At 36.5% G+C, this 16,145-nt stretch overlaps 1 protein-coding gene across 1 annotated transcript in view; it reads right to left on the reverse strand.

Moving 5' to 3' along the window:
• Window positions 1–16,145, reverse strand: part of LRP1B (LDL receptor related protein 1B) — a 500,403-nt gene that overhangs the window by 427,928 nt on the left and 56,330 nt on the right. The window contains 5 exon segments of the mRNA XM_072419083.1: window positions 300–480; window positions 5,227–5,463; window positions 8,563–8,706; window positions 9,399–9,570; window positions 11,676–11,898. Coding sequence (XP_072275184.1) covers window positions 300–480; window positions 5,227–5,463; window positions 8,563–8,706; window positions 9,399–9,570; window positions 11,676–11,898 — 957 coding nt within the window.

Below are 16,145 nucleotides of genomic sequence, written 5' to 3' on the forward strand. Positions count from 1 at the left end.
ACTAGCTATTATTTGTGCATGAACCTTCTTTAATTGAATATCTATATGCATTGATAGGAATATAATTTCCATATTTATGCAGATAAAAGATAGATAAAATATACCTAATCAACATAAGTGCCCGTACTATGCACATAGATGACATTGCTTTTGAGCTTTTAAGATGGTAGTTTAATGGTAAAAGGCCTAGTATTGGTTTCGGTGTATAGTCCCATCACTTAAAGTTTAACTTGCCATTTATAAAAATCATATCTTCTTCATATAAGGTTCATCGTCCCAGACTTTCTACAAGTTCTTACCCGTTAACAGGATCCAAGACAATTCCGCGAGGATGTGACATTTCCCCCTCTATTAAGGTTTTGCGGCTCTGTGATGCCTTTTCCAGACGGGCGACGTTAATTGTCTTCCTGTGTCCATCGTTTGTCCAATATAAATTATTACCAAGCCAGTCAACAGCAATCCCTTCCACGTTGTCCACATCTGATTAACAAGAGAAAGATATTTGTTTTAAACTAATCACATCAACTTAATTTCTGAATGTAAATATATACCATAGCCTGCATTTGTACTAAATAAAAGATGTACCATACTTCTGGGGAATAAATGATTAGAAACAAATAAACGTTTGTCAAAGTCTTTTTAGAATACTTTAATATGAGCAAAACTTTATTTTGGGAATACCTATTAAATCTGATAGTTTAGTTATGATTGGCAACTGCATCAAAATCAATTCCTTTTATCAGGATATAATTTATGCATTAATATGCAGCCATTATAAGGCATTTTTTTGTTTTTGGAATGATATTAAAATATAAATTGTTTTTTTTTTCTTTGTACCATGTTAGTAAAAAATACGGGAGCAAAACTAAAGGAAACCCTAGCACCATAGCAACTTTTGGTTTGCAAGGAAAAAAATCACATGCAAAGAAATCTAAAAAAGGAGTTTTGCTTGCATTTAATTGGATGGTGGAGGTCAGCTGAGCTTAATCTCATTTTCTTAGCTAAGTTAAAAACCCCCGGCACAGAGATAATTGACATTGCTATGTGAACAGCTTAATTTCCCTTAGTAAATCAGCCCCATTGTCAGAGGGAGAATTATGATCTCTATACAAAGTGATAAATACATGAAAATTTTACACTTAGGCTACGTACACACGTCAGAAGATTCTCATCCGATTATGCTCTGAGGCGTGTGTACAGCGCTCGATGTCCATGAAGGGGAAAAAGCACAGTGGGGTGCCGCTCCATTGTTCTCCCCCTCCCTCTTCATGGAGCAGAATGGCACTGTATGTATAGCGCTCTTTCATGCATCCTGCAGTCTTTTGTTTCTTTTGTTGTTGGAAAGGATTGTGAGTTCCTTTCCAACGACAATTATTGCACAAGTGTATGCAGCCATAAACATGACTTAACGCCCATATTCATAGTATAAAAACATAAATCTGAAGCTACAGTCCCTTAAAAGACTCTTTCTCTTTGCATTGAATTTGCAGGAGCTTTTCACTGCCATTGTGTTTTCAATAGGATGTACATTCATCTCATGCCTGGGTTCAGCTTGGTAGGTGGGTTTTTGTAGCTGTTTGTTGATTATTTCTCAAAGTTACAGATTTAAATCATAAAAGCAAAGTGATTGTTTCATCACACAACATATTTGACAAGTATTGTAAAAGCAACAAAGACAATCAGCCATACCTCTAATTAGCCAGTATGAAGAGCGGCAAAAAAAACATGGTTATAATACAGCTCGCTAACAACATTTACCAACAGAATACAGCTCACAATACGGAGAATAAAGGGCTGTCAAATAGGTATATTGTTTAGCAATCATTGGAGAACATGATTTCTCGCATTGCTGTTTTTGATTTGTCAGGTTTAATAACAGCTTCCACTAACCTAACCCCTCTGATGATTGTTTTTATTAAAACGAAGAAACCCCTAAAAAAGAACATTAACTGTATATGCAGTGTATGATTAACTGAATGAGTATGTGTATATTTTTTTAAATGTAAATATATATATATATATATATATATATATAGTTTTAAATTTCTTCTTCCCGGAGAGGACACCCGACGCTGGAGGACGATGCTGGAACACGACGATGGATGATTGCAGCGGGACCAGGTAAGTGATCGATAAACGGGTTCGTTTAGAAAAGTTTGGGTTTATTGATAATTGTAACTTTTTGAAGCCCGTACCAAGGTCGGGTTTATCGCTCAGGTGGTTAAAGATCCAGGTTTCCACACAAGTGATGAATATATGAAAAGAATGTCAGTGTAAATTTCCTTGTGGAAATTGTTTTGCTCTGGTGTAAAATTTACCAAAATTGGCAAATTGATGCATTGCTCAACTTTTAAACTTCTCATGAAACACAGCTGCATTAAACGGTGACTGACAACAAAATAAACGGAGAGCCGTTTGTGCCAACATTTGTCGTCCATGTTAGAAGATGTTTACACATTCATGGCAAGAGATCATAATCAGTTCTCACTGCTTTGTTTAAGACATAGGGACACAGTCTCCTTATTTCATTGAAAGACCATAAATATGTGTATTAGGTCCCTGATGTCCAATCTTAGAAATGCAGCATAATACAATCAAGATCAGTTTCCACCTGTTTTTTATATAGTTAAATATAATAAAAGAATCACCAAATTTGAAGCAGACCTTGAAGCCCTTCTTGAAATGCATGTTGGAAATCATAGTTGTTTTTAAAAGGTTTTCTGTGGCTGTAATATTGTAAGAATAATAAATTGCCTGCACTACTTATGTGACCGCTGCCTTTCATACCATAGGAAAGTTGTTAGTATGACCGGCATTGGACAAAGTTGGCCATTGTTGTGGTTACTGGAAGAGAAGTGAGGTGACCACATGACTGTGAAGGACTGTTGAGACACAAAGGACTCAAAGACAGGGGACAGGGAGATAGTAAGGGATTGGATGTTTTGGAGAGGTGCAAGAACGGATAAATTTTACTGCTGTGGGAAATGCATTGGACGTATTGTACATTCAGGGTATTTAAAACATATTGCCTTTTGATTTGTCAATCACTTGTTACTAGAACAAACCACCATTTAGTTATTTTTTTATGTTATGGGTCATACAGAATACCCAACTTTTTGACCAGTTATCTTACCAGCCCCAGAACCAAAGTGAGGCAACTTATAGTAGCGTATTAATTGAGAGGATTTGAGAGGTTTTACAGCTCAAAACAACATGGAATAATTTATACGTATCTATAAGTTTACACTGGACCAAATGGAATCATTCATGATACTGAACTTCCTTTAAATGGCAGGCAGTTGGTAGAAAACAAAAGCCTACATGAAGTGCCAACGGGTGACTTGCAAATGTCTAAATCCCCTAGGAGTGGCAGACTGATAACACTTCTGGGTGTATAGTGTTTGCCAGTAGGAACATCACCGTTTATAACCACAGGTCTAAATATGTCACAAGACTGCCACTGAGATTTGTTACTTCTATACTGTTACTGTATAAGGAAAGGTAAAATACATCCTTTCTTGTGACAATTGCAAAACACCTTTGGACTGCTCAATCAGATACAGAGTGAAAAAAGTATCAATGCTTTTGAAAACTAAGAGAACAGTAAAATTTACAGTTTGAGCTGTGTTGACCTTTAACAAAATATTAATTTCTATCTATAACTTGTTGAGTTTGTTAAAGTTGCTTTGGAAAAAGGACACTTTGTGAAGATTTAATGAATGTGCAAAATTTAGAAGTGTTTAGTATTATAATCAGCATCAAAGCAATTTTTTAGTTGGTAAACAAGTAGAATGTAATTACTGCAGCTCTAAAGTGATGAGAATACTTGGCACGGATTCATAGTGGATTACCACCACCACGATTCAATGATCATGGTATCTAATAATAGTATCTGTAACTGACTGTATTACATGTATATGTGTATAAATGGTATTGACCCTCTTCAGTTCTCACAGCCTACCATAGACAAGCAAGCAAATGCACTTTAAAGATGAAACTTCTAAAATGTGTATTATATTGCAGTTTATCAGATGTGTTGGCTGAATTCATTTAGATTTTTCAGCTTTTTTTTTCTTTATTTTTACTTGGTAATTCTGCAAACATCACGTTTCCTGTCATTCATGTCTACTCACATTTTTTTTATTGTTTCTATAGAAGAAACCGTAGTAGTCACATTTTTTTCACCTCAAATAAATTATGAATTGATGGTATAAGTAGTACACATAACAAATATAGGGTTGTTTGTGTTATTTTTTAAGCAAAATAAATTTTATTAGGACATTTTGATACGGTCAACAGAAACGTTCTTTACTTTCTGAAAATGTTCTCAGCTGGAAGTGATAACCCATGCTGACATCACCATTAAGGGATGGTAAATTGCAATCTATAAACATTTTTTAAAAACTACAATCTACAAACATTTTGTTTTGGAGATTAAATATGTGTTGAGGGCTGAGCCACATCAGAACTTCAGACCCATACTAGGTAAACTTCTTGGGCCCCCCTTTCACGTGTTTAAACGTTCCACATTACAAAAGTCAAGCTTTTTTTTGGGGTACTGGTGGAAAAGTACCCTTCGTCCTCCTGATAGTAGCCCTGACTGCAAGTATCAATTTTCCTTCCCATAGGATTCAATTATTGCGGGCATGGGACTAGGGGATTGGTTTACTATAGGATTTTAGGTTGTTCACTTAGCAAAGTGTGGTGCAGTGCTGTTCAGGCACAAGGACAGGGACTGATGGTTCCACTTATGCATTGGACTGCAGTCAGTCAGTGCACAGCTGAATACATTTCTGTCCATGTCAGTCCGTGTGCCCCCCCAGTGTAATGAATCGGATCAGAAGCAAAACAGATAGCCACACAGGAAGCTGTGCCTTGTTGTGCTTGCAGCATAACGTATGGAAATGCACTTTCTTATGGGGGTTAACCTCAGAGAGTTTTAGTAAATCAGGCCTAATGTTTCAATTGCACAGAAAAAACATCTCAGTAGTTGTGTATTTGTGATTTCATATAAAGACAATAAAACCCTAAAGACTTTTAAAGTAAAAAAAAACAAGCTGTTTGCATCTATTGTAGTCATATCGATATCTAGGCGAAGGAGTTATAATGACTATTTACCCAAGTCTGGGTAATGTTAGGAATCCCAGCTCTAAACCACAACTGGTTACACAATGAAAGTGAAGTCATGAACACATACTATTTGAAAGCCTTTGATTTGCTACTTACCCTCTTTCAGAATAGTTTCCCTGCCAGTTCCATCAATCTTTTGTCTGCCAATGAGGAATCTGGTGGTGTCAGCAAAGTAAATGTAACTGGACTCTGCATGGTAATCCAAGGCTCGAGGGTTCACCAGGTTTTCTATTGGAAGCATATATTCATCTGAAACTTTGGTGTTCAGATCCATTCCCCGGATTATTCCTGGCCTTCCCTTTCCATAGAAAAGGAACAATTCATTCTTTGGTTCTACAAGGAAACACAATTAGTTTTAAACTTTTAGGTCATTAATAGTACAGTGTTGATGTAAAGCAAAGCAATTAAAATAACACATTTAGGTTCTCTCTCCTCATTATACATTGATTTAACACAGATGCAGAAAGACAGAACATTAATTTTCAATGGCTAGCTGTATACCTTAAACACATGGTGTTAAACACATTGGGTCTGATTTAATAAAGCTCTCCAAGACTGGAGAAGGTAAAACCTTGGTGATCCAGCAAACCTGGGATGGTTTTAATAAAAAAAAATTTTTGCTGTTACTTGGCAAATGTTTTCAATCCTGGACCATATCCATCCAAGTCTGCTCCATCACCTAGCTTATACTCCAATGATAGTTTATCTTCTCCAGTCTTGGAGACCTTTAATAAATCAGGCCCATTGTCATGCTTTGTGGATACACATGGAACAACACACTCTGTTTCATAAATGGCCATACAGACATTTTCTTGGCTCAATTGAATAGCATGGCATTCTAAAGTTGCATGTAACTGTTCACCACCACCACCACTCATAGCCACTAAATATCTAAGTAGTTTCATAAACGTATCACCGTCCTTACCCAGGATCCATGTGGTCAACCCCATCCATGGTTATTGTCTTCCAAATTTCGGGAGCTATTTCTTATATAGGAGCCTAAGTGGTGCTGTAGTTAGACCAATGCAACTTTGGTTCTGACCTATGGCTAAACAAACTAAAATATCCATCCCACTTTTATTCCGCTGCTTCTTACATTCTAGAAATACCAATCAAAGTCTAAATTATTTCAGGATGCCCTTCAGATGTTTTCCTGGATATCAGCTTTATTATAATCTAACAAAAAATAGACATTGCTGAACCAAGTGTTCTGCCTACTGAGTCAATAAAATGTTTGCTATACATGCTAAAAAGTCAATAACATGTTTGCTATACATGTACACATTTCACAGACTTTCAAGCTTTAATAGAATCAGGGACATAGAAAGCTAACTTTGTGAAAAGGTGGAATTTTCCTCTGAAGAAAAACCTTAGATTGTTCACCTATTTGCATCATAGTGGTAACTGGAACTCCACAACAGCTAGAGAGCCAGAAGATCAGAAACCTGCCATTAACACTCTGAATTATATTTTATTTTTTTACATAACAACCTCTGTTCCTTACTGAAAGCAATGATTCTGATTACTCAGAAAATGTTTATTAAAGAAACAACTCTTCTCCTTAGTTTAACTAATGCTCAATAAAAAAATATCAATTTATCATCTTCCCCTCCCAATGTCTCCCGCCAACAGCATGACAGATCATATATGGTGACTTTGTATCAAGTGTAGACTTGATAATATTGGATTGCAGGCGTTTAATTTAACAACTCATTAGATTTTAACGTTGATGTCATTTGTGATTAAAGACAGCATTTATTAAGCATCTGGTTATGATGCAAGAAAACAAACATGGAAGTTCGGGACAGGAAAATTGATAGAAAGCACTTTTGTGCTTACAGGGCGGGAAAATCCACATTAGATCACTTGTTCATTTTTCTGCTTTTTTTGTTAATAGTTAGTTAATATTCCAAATGCAACTTAATGAGAAAAATTTGTAAAACCTGATGTACAAGTAAACTATTTAAATCCAAATTGAATAACAGCAATTTGGCTTTTTGTCCTTTATGGATATTATTCCAAACAGAATTACATTTAGTTTGATAAAGTGTATTGCTTTATGAGTATTATAAACAATCTCTATTCTTTTTTCAGTAAAATATTTGTTTTTACCTATCTTCTGTTGCGTCCCAAGCTATCCTGCTGCCTACTCCATGTATTGTCTGCATGACTCCAGTAATGGCTGCATAGCATTGCTTAAGTCGGGTTTTCTGATGGTAATACCGGTAGACTGTGCCCGTGCAATTAAAATGGTTTACTCTCACTTTCCTAATGTATCTGGAAAGATTGGAGGTCACCTCAGCCTCTAACCTAGAGAACAAAACTAAGCGATTCTTCACAAGGTGGTTCAACTTTATCCCCCAACTCCTTTACGGATTAGGAGAGAGTCACACTCCTTAACTCACAAAGAGTTATACCTTAGAAGCCCTGAGTGGTACAATTCAATTTTAACGCCCTTAAACTATTTTTCCAAGTGTGGTCTAGAATGATTGTCCTCTCCTGGTCATCGCCTGTACTTGGTTGATCTACATTGCCGTTATGAACAAATAATGATGGAATTATTGGAAATGGTGGTTTATTTGTAAATGTTCTTTTTTTGTACTGGTAACTTTACCCATTACTATGATTCCCTTTCTTTCTCCCCATTTTTTCTTTTTCATTTCTTCTTTCTTTTTTTTCTATTTGCCCTTCTTTCCTACATTTCTTGCCTGCTTATTCATATACATATGATTTTGTTAAAAGTTACTAGTCCTACTCTGTATTGTCTATTGTTTAACAAAATGTTTTCAATGTTGTTCTTTTTCACTAGAAGGTAATTAAAAAAAAAAAGGTTTACTGATCAGAAATGCCATGGATGTTCATGTTATTTCTGGCACTCAGGCAGCCTGGCCAGGCATGTCATCCCAGGTACTAGCGCACACCTTTTCATTTACTTGGGAGATGCACATACAGTCCCATTCATTTTCACTGAAACGCTAAGGTTTTATAAGGCCATTTCAGACTTGTGATTGACCACAGTGTTGTACTAAGGGCTCAGCCTAATGGGAGGGGTGAGGAACTATTTCTAGCACATGACAGCTGCTTTGAGTTTGTTACCCTTTTCCTGAAAGTGACATATCACTTTTTGGGTTGCAATTGCTTTTCCTACTTTGAAGGAAAAGCAGCACTGCAAACATGAATGAAATGCATTTAAACCCTATTGACCTGCGGTGCAATTTCCCCCTCCTGGATCAGCCAACCATGCAGTTTTCCATTGCATTGGTGAAAAAAAAAAGGCCCAAAGTCAGCCGCATGAGATGAACTGCATTCATAAATCATTAGTGAATGACAAGTGGCAGATTTACATAAATGCAACTTGTCTTTTTAGTTATAAAACCAACCAAAGGTCTGCTTCTTTGCGTATGTTAGAGAAGGTGTGCATGTTCAACGTACTTTTGCAAGACCTTCCATCGATTGCCAAGCTGAATCCGGTCTTGCAGCGACAGGTCCGTGTTTTGTAGCTGGATCCGAGCAGACAGATGTGGGAGCAGCCCCCTGGCAAACCATCTGCGCTGATTTCACATGCGTGACTCCTGCCTGCAACAAATCATGGCAAAACATCAAGCACAAATTGCTTTTTAAAATCAACATTATTTACTTTAGCTTGAGAGATTCTCTGACAACAAAATTGATCTTATTTTACCACTGACTGCCATAATTGTTTATAATGAATTAAACATATTAATTAAAAGTAGCACACAAGATCACCTCTTCAAACTTTACATGTTTTAATAGAATTTTTTAGCATACACATGCTTCTATATTAAAGTGTATCTAAACACATAACTTTTTTAGTGAGTGACGAGAGGAGAAAACATTTATCATGCACCACTGTGGACTAAATCACCATGAGAGAGATGTTCCCTCGATTTGTCCTAGTAGCCACTGTCATTAAAATAGAAAAAATCAAAATTCTGAAATGTCACTAGAACAAGCACAAAGGGGAAACCTCCTATAGGGATACTTGTTCTAGTGAATGGTGTCTAAGAGGGGATATCCCTCTCTCTGGAGACATTTTCTCTCTTCCTGTTGTATCTACATGGCCAGTAGTGAATGGATCTCTCTCAGTTGGACACAGATGGGGCATGTGTGTTAACTCTTTCCAATGGCACAAAAACCCATTACACAGTTCCTAAGGAAACTAAGTTTATTACTTAAAAACAAAGTACAACATCATAAGCACTTAATTTGTTCACTTTATTGTGCTAAACAATAATTGTAGCACTTACCAGTTGGCTGGGTGCGTTTATGGTAAACTTTCAAACCACGGGCATTCTCCATTGTTAATAAAGACTGCACATCCGTACTGTTAAATCTGTTGATTTTTAGAATGTTGGAGTTCTCCAGGTTGGTGGCATACAAATAGTTTTCAAATACAGTTAAACTGTACACTTGGCTGACCTTTAGAAAATCAAGAAATAAACAATATTGTTATTAGCAAGAAAAGCTAACAATCATTATTAACTCTCATACGTCATTGGAGCAATATGAATACTGCAGAGTAGAATATTACAGCAAAACATCAGACAAACAGCTAAATACAAAGTTAAAATCTAAAGCCATAGACAGAATTGATGTTTCCAATTGAGGTCCTTAATATAATCAGCATGTTTGATTAGGAAGACTGGGTTGAGTATGTGTGAACTAGATGCAAAATGTAATATCTATTCAATAAAATTTAATAAAAGTAACATCTACGAATTGAAGAATTGAGATTTACGTATTGACTGAAAGTAATTTAAACTAGAATAACAAATCACATCGGCATGGAGGAACCAAAATGATAGCACTTTACCTTCTTGAGGGATCTTTGGAGAATTGAGGATCCCAACTCTTGTAAAAGATGAAGCTTGGGGGTTCTTAGATCCTTAGCTTCCCAGGAATCCCAAAGCTTAGGGATTTCATTACCATCTATGAAGGCTCATCATAATGAAAAATCATAGGGCAGCACAGAGGCTCAAAGGGTTAGCACTCTGGCCTTTGCAGGGCTAGGTCCCAGGTTAGAATCTCGACCAGGACACTATCTGCATGAAGTTTGCATGTTCTCCCAGTGTTTGTGTGGGTTTCCTCTGGGTATTCCAGTTTCCCTCCATATTCCAAACACATGCAGTTAATTTATTTGGCTTCCCCCCAAATTTGCCCTTAGACTGGATTAAAGAGATATGACTATGCTAGGGATATTAGATTGTGAGCCCCTTCGAGGGACGGTTAGTGACATGACTATAGACTTTGTAAAGTGATATGTAATATCTCAGCGGTATATAAATACTGTGTAATATTATTAAGTATAGAAGTAAGGCTACTTTTTCATCAAATGTTTATATAAATTGTGATACCTATCTGTGAAGTCAGTAAGTTTGTAGCAGATCTATACATTGCTTTGCAAAAAAATTGCCAACTTGCAAAAAAAACCCTTAATAAACTAAAAAAACAAAACAAAAAAAAAATGGCAAGAGCATATTTAAAAGCAAGTAAATGAACTGACTGATTATTTTGTGTTCAGTTACAGAACATTATTTCAAACTGACTACAATTCTGAGAACAGATCTCATTAGGCATATTTTCCACTATTTTCTCCTAATGATCAGGTTTTCTTGGGTAATACATTTATAAAACAAACAGGATGTTTAGCTAATCTTCAGGAGGAAATTAAAAGCTATTGGAACGCCACAAGCCCTATCTGGTGTTTATGCAACGTTATGCTTATAAATTACTAAGGAACAAATAATGTACCACTTGTGCCCACATCAAAGAGTGCTAATTTGTTTGTGCGGCGGCGCTTTTAAACACTCCATCTGGCTATAAAGTTTATACAGGTTTACTTCTTGAGGAAATTATCAGCACATAAACAAACTTGCACTAGGAACATTTATTCTGATAAGTGACAAGGATAAATATAAGGTTTTGTGCTCAGAACAGCCCCTTCATCAGGCAAAAGTATCAAAATCAATATGTACAACAAAATTATATAGTACACAAGGCCAATCAACACCAGGAAACCTCTTTCCAATCTCAAATCCCTCTCCATTAACAATGAAATTATGAAAAGCAAAATCAATGACCAAAAACCTCAATCTGTTAATAATATATGATCCATATCAATCCTAGAAAGATAATCATGTAAACACTAACGTATACTACCCCACAGCACACACTGCCAAAAGGCCATGAACCTATTAGGAATGATTAGGAATTGTAGGCGCTTATACAGGGGCTGACTAGGTAGGCCTAGATGTCCCAATTTTAGGAAGAGATGCCCCTGATGCAGGTGTTGCTTTGTAATGGGCTTTGTAAAAAGCTTAAAGGGAACCTCAGCAGTTTAGATGGGGCCTATGATGATAAGATGTACAAGTAGAGGGCACCTACAGGTAACATTTATATACATGTCTCAACTTTTTCTCCAACTAGCTCATGACCAAGGGCAACAGATACATGAAAACTCTGAAATTTTACTTCAGGAAAACTAACCATTGAGGTTTTTTTTTTTTCAACCATAGGTGGCTTACCTCCTTCCCATGTAATATTACATGTCTGTTCCTCCCTTCATAGTCAGACACTTCTATGTAATCCAGGTACACATCAGCCCAATAAACAAAACGATTAATAAGATCCAAAGTGAGCGCAGTCGGCTGTTCAATCTTGGTGAGAATAATCCGTGTTCTGTTCCCTCCATCCAGATCACATCTTTCAACTATAGGCACATTCCCATAATCCGTGAAAAACAATTTCCTGTTGAAGGAAATGCATGAAAAATTGTAATGTAATACAAATATAAGCAACAAAATCATTTTACATTGTAGTGAAATCAATCTCCTTCAACTTTCATCAACTTTCATCTGTTAACTCATAAACAAGTAGAAGGGATCTTAATGATGATCAGAGTTTCAAGGGGAGTAGGAGCATTTATTAGAGACACCTGTCATTTCCTCCCAAATACAAAATGCACTTCCTTCATTCACACGCTGAGAAAGGGGTTATATTTTTGGAGTGTGCTACTAATTGAGACTATAAAATTACTTTTCTAGTAGAAAAAAAAATAGGTTGCACAATTTGTATCCAGAAAAAAATGGTGTGAAAATCACCTGATTATCCCTACTAGCCATGGCTCCCAAAAGCCACAACCAAGACGGGGACACTACTTTTTAGCCAAGGAACTACTTATTACAGTCAAGGAATACAGTGGTGTTACCAACCATTTGCATACTACATATTACAAAATATGACAGCACTATTTTCTATTCAAGTTTTCAATTTTTGCATTCTGTTTGACAGTGAAACAATATGCATATATGAAGTTTTCTTTGTATTTAGCTTTTAGACCTTGAGCACACTGTGTATAGGCAGGAACAGGCACGAGATCAACAGGTATGCACTTATAAAACATATATAACGAATGGTGTATTGTATAGACCACAAAGGAGAAAATAGAAGATCATTGTTCGAGTTTACATACAAATACATTCACAATATTTTAATATTTTTGAAAAGTTTAGCTTTGCTTACATAACAGGCCCTTTAAGTTGAACTACAGCTAGGCTAATCACATGCAAACTGCTTGCTTGTGTGCGCTCTAGATAAGTTCTCCAGAGGCGGTCCTCAGTGTGCTTTGTTGCCCGTGTGCGCCTTATGCAATGTTCTTAAGTGTTGTTAAAAGGAACTGCACCACACTCACGTGAAACAAAGAAGATTGATTGTTTGCAACCCTCGGCACTTAAGAGGTTTCGCACAGTGATGCATTAGCGGTACTTAAACCAGTAAAACCCCAGCTCACCCATATCTCAAAGAACATATTGTTGTTCTTCGCAGATTATATAATCTGTAAATGGCCTCTGTGGATTCAAAACTTTACACGCTGCCATAAATGCTACAACGCAATCTAAAAACAATTTAAGAAATCAGAGGAAGTAAATCTCAGCCTTTAAAACACAATTTTGTTTGTGAAATGTACTGTACTTTTCCAATCAATATAAACCTGGATAACACACTGTGGATTGTACATAGTGTAGGTAATATTCACATCAGGAATTTTTGCTAATGGTAAAAGGTTTTTGGTACTTAAAAAACTTGGAAATCAATGGATAGGCTGTGAAAGATAATGTTGTCAAACCTGCAATAAACATTTTGAAGGTACTTTTAGGTCTAAAGTATGTAATAAATTGAAACAAAGAAGTAGAGTAAAATGAAACATCATCCTAAACATTCTATGCAAATATTAACTTTTTTGAAGGGTAGTATTTGTATATTGCGGGACATGTCCCTCTTCAATGTTTCTGGTGATTGGCTACTCAATCATCAAACAATAATAATAGAAGTAGAGTGTCTTAAAAAAAGGGTATGGACACAAATAATAGAAAAGCTACTAAAAAGTCAAAGTTTACAGTGCTCTGAAATGAAAGACTGGTGAACCTGAAATAAAATAAAATAAGACATTTTTCACATGAAGAACTACTGATGACAACCATATAATGTACATATATTTGTCTGAATCTCTTTAAAAGCAGAGCAATATGTATTCTTGCACACTGCCTGCCATTCCATGTCATAGACTACAATATACTCCGCACAAATAACAAAACAATGACAAAAGGTTTCATTTGTGTATAGTACACATGTATACCATATCTACAGCATAATGGCTATACTATCCTATTACCAATGTGATATTAAAAAAGCAGTCCTTTAATATTTTTGATAACATTCTAATAAGCCAGAGGGTACAACCAAATGCTGGAAAGCATTCTCATCTGTATATAATGATCCTGGATCAGGGTTTGGTATCCCTACAAAATTAGAATAGAAATTTGCTGTTCTTTGCACTTAGTTATGCTGCTGCTAGGACTACACAGTCAGCATTGCTAATAATTGTATCACTATTTTCAGCTCAGGCAGCTTATATATATTACACAGTTCTGATAAAGGGGCTACAGATCCCTGAAATGAATAGAATATATATTAAAAATATATAAATTATCTCCGCTGAAACCCATCCTGGCAATTAGGCCGTGGATACAAACTCACAGCCTGCTCTTTCCTGGGCTCCAGTTCTTTGACTGTGAGCTGGGAGGAGTTCAAGGAGAAGCTGTGAGCAAAAACTGAGTGTTTAGGAAAAACTGTACTGCTGGGGCATTAGGGTCCTGCACAGCAGTAGGTTGCCCACGACTGTTAGTGAGGGAAAATTTCCTCTACTCCCGATGATTCCGCGAAATTTCGACCTATCGGAAGTTCGGGGAAATCATTACAGGGGAATTCCCAGGGCTGCATTCATTCATGACGCTTGAGCCTCATCAGGATCTTCCTTTCCTCTGTCAATCAGAGAGCACTAGAGGTTTTGAAAGGGGAAACTTGTCCCCATTTAACCTCTAGTGCCGTCGATCGTACAACGAGCTGATTAATGAATGCAGCCATTATTTAAGGAAAATTCAATCTTGAACAATGAATTTACACTGACAATTCTCGCTTACAATTTCAGTAAGCGAGAATGGCCGAATTTGCCACAAGAACGAGTTTAAAAATCTTGCTCGATGGATAGTTATTCCTTTTATTTTCATTTGTGGACAAAGCTTTTGTGTAAACTTTACACAGGGACCTAAGAGTCTATTTTCACAATGCATATTAGATATTTTCTTTTGCAATATATGTAATAAACCTTAATGATTAACCCATAGTGAGAACTTTATACAGTAACTTACACAACGCTGCCTATTAATATGTTGAGACAAACATCTGTCCTAATTTAATATACCTGTCTTCCCTACCAATCATTACCCTATTGCGGCATTTTTTTTTCATGAAAAATAGGAAGCCTTTCTTACTAAGACTTGAGGGGTTGAGTTTATGACATTTTATAAAATTTGGCTAGAAGTAGAGCTGTGCGTTTTATCATCCAATGTAGAGAAATCTCCATGGAGGAGCTTATCTTTTTGGCAGTCCAGCAGCTTTCTCATTTTTTGCATTCTCTCCAACCAGGGACATTTTTTCATCACTCACCTTCAGTTTTGGAAATCCATGTGTGTTGGGAAAGGTGCAACAAGGTGCTCCTTACCAATTGTCTACCCTATGCTGAATGCTTCTTCCACTAAATGCACTCCACCATTTCTGCTTGGAAAACAGATTTGGGACAAGTTTTTTTCTCTATCTCAGAGAGACGGGATTCAGCTGTTCACCCACAAATCATTTATTAATATTAGATCACAGTAATTGTCACACTTACAGATATATTTTTTTAAATAATATTTTAATTAATATAATATTTTAATATTATGCAGCACTTTACAAAGCCCAAAACTAACTATTTCTCAAATGGGCTCACAATCTAATGACCCTACCATAGTGATACATTAACACAGTCTAAGGCCAACTTATTTGAGGGGGCAATTAACCTAACTGCATGTTTTTGGAAAGTGGGAGGAAAACAGTACCCCGAGGAAGCCTATGCAAATACAGGGGAACCTGCAAACTCCATGCAGATAGTGTCTTGACCGTGATTTAAACCTGGGACTTAGCACTGAAAAGGCTAAACTCTGTGCCACCTTGCTACACAAAGATATCAATGGTGTCAGTTAAACTGATCTGAGAGGCACAAATTGCTCAAGGAACCCCTAGCGACCTCTGGAGGAACCCTGGTTGAACAACACTGAATAAAGTAATACTGATCTGGAAGGAAAAGGGGTTTACGTGGAATGGGAAAGGATTTTAGGCTGTCTGTTTTTGTGATTGTTAAATATTAGGAAGTATATAGATACATATATTTTTTTTTAAGTTATATGGAGCTGTGAGACCCTTGAGATCAATGATAATGGAAATAGAAATGTAAAGGTGCCCTGAGGAGGTGGATGATTGAAATCCAGGCCTGACCTAGATCACATTGATGTGAGGCCAACTCCATTGTCAGCTAAATACATTCAGCTTCCGAATATCTCATGGACCTCTCACATATTCAGCAAATCAGCCTCAGTGAAGCTAAAAGTTTAAAATGA

This window comes from Pyxicephalus adspersus, chromosome 7, assembly GCF_032062135.1.
Source record: "Pyxicephalus adspersus chromosome 7, UCB_Pads_2.0, whole genome shotgun sequence".
NCBI classification, from domain to species: domain Eukaryota; kingdom Metazoa; phylum Chordata; class Amphibia; order Anura; family Pyxicephalidae; genus Pyxicephalus; species Pyxicephalus adspersus.